Below are 6,254 nucleotides of genomic sequence, written 5' to 3' on the forward strand. Positions count from 1 at the left end.
CAGTAGTAGACAAAATAAGGAAATGACAGTAGAAAAGAAAAGTACTGGGGTTATATTCAGAAGACATTAGATTTTGTACTAAAATTGGCATACATTTCAGTGAAATGTTGTGGGGCGGTTGCACTGCAGAAGGTAGAAGGTGGAATATCACTTCAGGTTTTTTCCTTTTGTTAAACAAGATTTTCTCAGCATTTTTAAAATGGGAATGGAGAGAAAAAAATTGACTAGAATTGGGAAAGGAATAGTATAAGAGAGAAGTACAAAAAGCAAAGGAGATGGGGGTGCAGAGAGTAGTGAAAAATAAGCTCAGTCCTATTCTTAGTACCACAACAGTATGAAGGAGAGAACTTGAGGATCCTAGATTTAAAGCTGGACCACACAGACCTTAGGAGCAACCCCCTGGCTTTACAGATAAGATCAGGGACCAAACAGGAATGGTGAGAAGATTGTAAGTTGCAGAGCTGGAACCTAGGTCCACAAACTTCAAATTGCATCAGTATGCTGAAACTGCTAGATTAATTGTTTGTTCTGCAGAAATCTTAGTTTCCTTATAATTGGGAAAAAGGACTATCTCTAGCTTATTAGTCACTTCTACCCTGGCAGTAATAGTATTATAGTTGCATTGTTTTTTTTGTTACTAGATAATTAGAAAAATATTTCTCAATTCACATATAATTTGTAATGAACTTGCTAGTTTGATCCCATACTAAAATACAAGGTTTTAATGTAAGTAATACTTGAATAGTATGATGGATCTTAGATCTTATCACTGTAAGTATTCTCTCCATTGTACGGATTGCACCCCATCCATCTGTCTCCTCCTCCTCTCTGAATCTTGTCCACATTCTTCTCAAGAGATCCACCAAAAGTGGTACCTTCCTCTGGAGTTCTTGACTTAACTTGTATACCACCTGTCCTTGAATTATCCCTTGTTCTTCTTATTTTGTTGTCCCCACTTGCATATTCAGTCCCATGTCTGATGACATCCTTTATGATGTTTCTCCTTTACAGTCCCATCTGCTTTGTTCTTGCTCTTTCAATGACCTACCACCCTAATTTTTTTGGAGAGGTTGTTTCATGTCAAAATTCAGTTACATAATTTTTTCATGCATTGTACATACCTTTTAGAGGAAAATCTTTGAAGGAAGAATTTTGCTCTGGTGAATAATCTTTTTTTTTTTTAATATGCAACCAAAAAAACCCCAAATAGAATTTTTTTTTTTTTTAGGACAGCTAGGTGGCACAATGGATAGAATGCTAGACTTTGAGTCAGAAAGACCCATTTCAGACACAAGCTGTGTGAACCTTAACTTAACTTCTCCTTGTTCTGTTTCTTCATAAAGCTATATAGAGGTGTGAAAGTAGGCCTGTTGGTTGGTAGTTACTGATAATCCCTGGGTCATCTGTTTTTGATAGTAATACAGTCATTGGTTTGCTGGTTTATTTCTACAAACCATTGAAATCCTCTTTCAGATTTTTTGAGAATCATTTCTTCAGTACCTTCAAGGTTGTGTCATGTCTAATACAGACCTTCATCCTATCAGCTTCTCTTTAAAAAAAAAAAATAGATTTCTGATTCAGTGAATAATAACTGACAACTGCTTAGTACAAACCAGTGTACTACATCCTTAAGAAGGCTTAAAAATGAGTAAGACAGATCTCTTCTTTCAAAGAACTTTGCTGCTGGGGAGACAGACATGTTACATTCTCAATAATATCTGTAATACATGGCAATGTGAGATAAATACTAATACAGTAAAGCAGTTCTTAAATGGGAAAAAGAATATAAGTGGGATGGGACATAACAAGCCTATTTTATAGCTTTAGATTTTCAACTAAGTACTGAAATGGCTATTCTGTTTTCAGATTTATTAAATTTTCTTTATTTTCAGATAATAAATTGAGTGAAGCTTCAGGAGGTGGAGCTGAAAATGGAGAACAAAGTGATTTGGAAGAAAATAATGAAGAAGAACAGGAAAATGGAGTTATTGGTGCTGTTCCTGTTGATGAAAACCTTTTTACTGGAGAGGATTTGGATGAACTAGAAGAAGAATTAAACACACTTGACTTAGAAGAATGACAATAAGCAAGTCAGATGAAAAAAATTGTCAGCTCAACATAAATTGAAATTGACTATGTTAATTTTTTTCTCCTGTCTAGAATTCTTAAACAGGATGTTTATGGTTTCTCACACTGATTTTGGGAGGGTACCTATTCCTTCAACCAAAAAAAAAAAAAAGAAAGGAATATTCACCCTTTTCACCTCTATTCTGACCTTGACTGCACCTCAGAGTAAGTCATAAATAATCTGAAATATAATGATCATTACAGAAAAGATTTTGTAAATAATGGAAGTAGAAAGTATAACTGCTTTTTTCCAACTTGTGAGTTTCATTGGGCATGTGTTATTACCAAGTACAACATACGTATTGAAAATATCCCTCATTTAAGCTGCATCTTTTTAATGAGTGGTTTGATTTCCTTTGTATTTATATATTAAAAAAAAGACTTCCTAAAATAAGAAAACTGTATTTCATAAATAGACTACTTATGCAGATTCAGTGTTGGGTTTCTTTGGATAATTAATGAGATGGACATTAAAGATGCAGGTTCTTTAAACTGACAGCATCATTTGGAATGCCCTCTGTAAACCGTTTTAAATTTTCCCTCTGCCTTTTTTGCCAACAAAGTTGTAAATAAAGACCATCAAACGTTAAAAATCACAACATGGGCTTTTTATTTTTTATGATTTTATATATTTCATTAAGTATGTTGGCCATACTGTAGATATGTATGAAAATTTTTGTCTTAGTTCCATTTTGGAAACTTAATTTCTTCTAAATAGGTTGACAATAATTAGTACCTCTCCTCAGCAAATATAGACCGTCAGGACTATTCTGTTGATATAGTATGCAGATTTAAACATAAATAATTCTGTTGTACTAAATAATCTATTAACAATAGCCTCCAAGATATCCATTTGCTGCCTAACCTAAAGTGAAAGTAATTCTATATACAAAGGATCTCTCATAAGTGTTTCAAATCTTCAAGCATCAGTTCCCATACTATCAGTTTATGTCTTAGTTAAATCTTACAGTAGTGCACAATTGGAATAGTTAAGGACTATTTACTAATTGATGTTGAAGCTTACAATTATTGACATTGGCAATCTATTCTCACTTGTGGCTTCAAAACTTAGCGTGTCAGAAATAAAGGCACTAATTTTTTCTTTTAAAAGAAGCTGTGACTTTTGACACTATAAAAGTACATGATCTAATTATGTGTGACAGATACCAAAACCATAAAACTTATAACTGCATACCTAATTAACAAATGAAATAGTAAAAGTTGATTATATCCACATCATAAAAGAATTTGAGGATGAGATGAAATGACAATAGCTGTCCTTTTTTAAAGGGTGGTGGTGGTAAGGAAATAGCCTAGTTCCTTACAAACACCCTGGTAGTCACCCTAGGACCTCAGAAGTCCTAGGGTCATCTTTGAAAGTTTTTAAGCTCATAAAACTAAAGCCAGACTCTTGGTCAGTAGGGAAATGTAAAACCATCATTAATGTTTCTCAGTGAGTGGTTTTAATTATCCATAAACATGGTGATACAGACAGCCTTAGTACAGAATGTTTAAAATTAAGACAATACTTCAAATGAAACTACCACAAATTATCATTGTTAATGATTCAGAGTGGGTATAGTTGAAAGAAATGTAATAAAAAGATAACAAGTATGGTGGAAAGAGCACTGGCCCTAGAGTAAGTTAAAATCCTACCTCTGACACATACCTGTGTGACCTTGGGCAAGTCACTTAGATTCCGTGGTGCTCGTTTTCCTCATCTATAAAAGGAGAGTGTTGGGTTTGCGTGGCCTCTGAGGACTTTCCACCTCTAAATCTATGATCCTATGAATTACAGCATTTGGGTTGTAATCTCTGCTTCGCCACTAACTAGCCATGCAATCTTAAGCAGAACATTTCCCAAAGTTCATTTTCTGTTAAACATAGGAGATGTACTAGATTAATCTCTTAAGGTCTTTTTCATCACTGAACGTCAGATTCCTAGTTGGTAAAGGTGTTAATCCACCCAAAAGTTGCTTCTGTCTAATAAGTGCTATCATTGGAATTTGTTAAATCTTGTGACACCATGGACCATGCTTATAAGGACTGAATTCATTTCTTCTCACCACAACGAAAATGTGTGTTTAACTGAAGTTCTTCATGTGGAGAAGCAATCTTTCTAAAATTTTTATGTAGGAATTATGCCTTAACTTTTCTTTATCCAGGACCCTGATAGCTTTTTAAAAACGTTTGTTACTAACATATATTATTAAATAACATTGAATTTTTAACATTTATTTTCAAAACTATTTAAGAACTTAAATCAGTGTGGGTAAGAAGAAGTCAAGTGATTTTTTTTTTCCCATCCTTTATCCTCATTTTATAAACGAAAGATCTTTCATATGTCAAATCAAGAGAAGTGAAAGATTACATGGATTTTGGGGTTTAATTTTTGCTGCATTAATATAGGCCTCTATGAATACCAAAATAAGGTGACAAATATCTATTTTGATGGCTTAACTCAAGTTTAGTTTATGGTCAAAGAAAAAGAGTATTAGTGCCTTAAAAAACAATGTATAATTTTTAAAATCACCAAATAGCTACTAATAGATGACTATAGTATTAAAGAATTTTTGGGATATTTTGAAAAGACACCTTTGAAATACCTGAGTAAAATAAAGGAGAAATATTTCAGGATTAAAAATTTGTCCACTTGTACCTAATCGTAAGTTCCCTGCAGCAAATTAATTTATTTCACCCACAGTACTTCTGTGTTGCTTCCATCTATAGGAGTTGTGTCCATGAGAAATGCAAAATCATTTTACTCAGGCAGCTGTCAGCACAGTAAATAGTTTGGAGTCAGACCTAAGTTTGAATTTTCCCTCAGACACTTAACTAACTCTGTGACCTAGGCAAGTCTGCTTGCCTCACTTTCCTCAATTGTAAAATGGGGATAATAATAGTACCTACTTCACAGAGTTGTTGTGAGCATCAAATGAAGTAGTATTCATTCATAAAAAATGTTTAGCACAATATCTGGTACATAGTAGGCACTGTAATGTTTATTCTCTTCTATTGCCTTTCCCATTTTAATATTAACCAGAAGAAAATGAAAGAGTTTTCTGAAGTATTACAGTGATACATGTTAAAACCAGAGAGAAATTACTTTTGGATTATCCACCCCATGGTTATCTTCCATTTATTTAAATAATTGTGAGTTCATACTACTTTTCAAAACTCTTCCAGGTCACCTTAAAGCTAACTAATTTTTTCTTGCTCCCAAGATGTTTAATGTAGTGCTGTAGGTTATCTTTTTTCTCTCTTGAAAAAGGAGAAACTACCTTTGATCTGAATTCAGTCATATTAACTTGGTTTATATTTTTAAAAAAAAATTGTTGATTTAGACGTGCAAAAAACTCAGTGTTTATCTTTAGACTTCTTGCTGTAAAATAAGACTGGAACTATATATAATTTGGAAACTTTCTTGGCATTTGGTTTCTTATGTTTATGTAAGATGCAATTTTTTTTTCAAAAGTTTGAAAACACTTAGTATAGACTATTACATCAGTCTTATACTCTGTATTTGATCTCTATTTGTTGTAAGTCACTATTCTCTGCAACAGGTTTTGTGGATTATTTTGTTGTTTTTTGGCAAACTACTTAGGAGAAAGCGAGGTGTTTCAAAATAGTTATATTATGGATTTTATTCTGCCTTTGCAGATGTAGTTAATTCGCCACTATCAGAAAGCAAGGAGTAGTATCTGGCTCACCATTAATATGTATGTGCAATTGTTTCAACTTAATTTTTTGGTCATTGGATTTGTCAACCTAAATTTATTCTATCTGTTGTTAATGATATAGAGTAGCGAAATTTAGATAGAAATGGGGTATCTTAATAATCCATATCTAAAGTTCCTTACAAGTTGCATATTGCCTTAGTTTTAAAATGTAATATAATCTATTTTTATTGTATTTTCATTTATATTATTAAATATTTACCAATTACATTTTAATTTAGTTGAGCCACACTGTGCCATATGTTTGACACTTCTATAAAGTATGGTGCTAATAAGTGGAATGAAGTTTAAGAATTTGTAGCTGGAAGCAACTTCAGAAAGAATAGGTTAAGTGGCTTGTCCACAATCATTTGATGGCTAGTTAGTGACCTTAGTGGATTTGGTTACTCT

The 6,254-nt window shown here is 32.9% G+C and overlaps 1 protein-coding gene across 1 annotated transcript in view; it reads left to right on the forward strand.

Moving 5' to 3' along the window:
- The window catches only part of ZC3H15 (zinc finger CCCH-type containing 15), a 24,985-nt gene extending 22,259 nt beyond the window's left edge, over positions 1–2,726 (forward strand). Inside the window, exon 10 of the mRNA XM_072612589.1 lies at positions 1,893–2,726. Coding sequence (XP_072468690.1) covers positions 1,893–2,080 — 188 coding nt within the window. The 3' untranslated portion in view covers positions 2,081–2,726. The remainder of the gene's footprint in view (positions 1–1,892) is intronic.
- Positions 2,727–6,254: the final 3,528 nt, after the last annotated feature.

Source organism: Notamacropus eugenii, chromosome 5 (assembly GCF_028372415.1).
Source record: "Notamacropus eugenii isolate mMacEug1 chromosome 5, mMacEug1.pri_v2, whole genome shotgun sequence".
NCBI classification, from domain to species: domain Eukaryota; kingdom Metazoa; phylum Chordata; class Mammalia; order Diprotodontia; family Macropodidae; genus Notamacropus; species Notamacropus eugenii.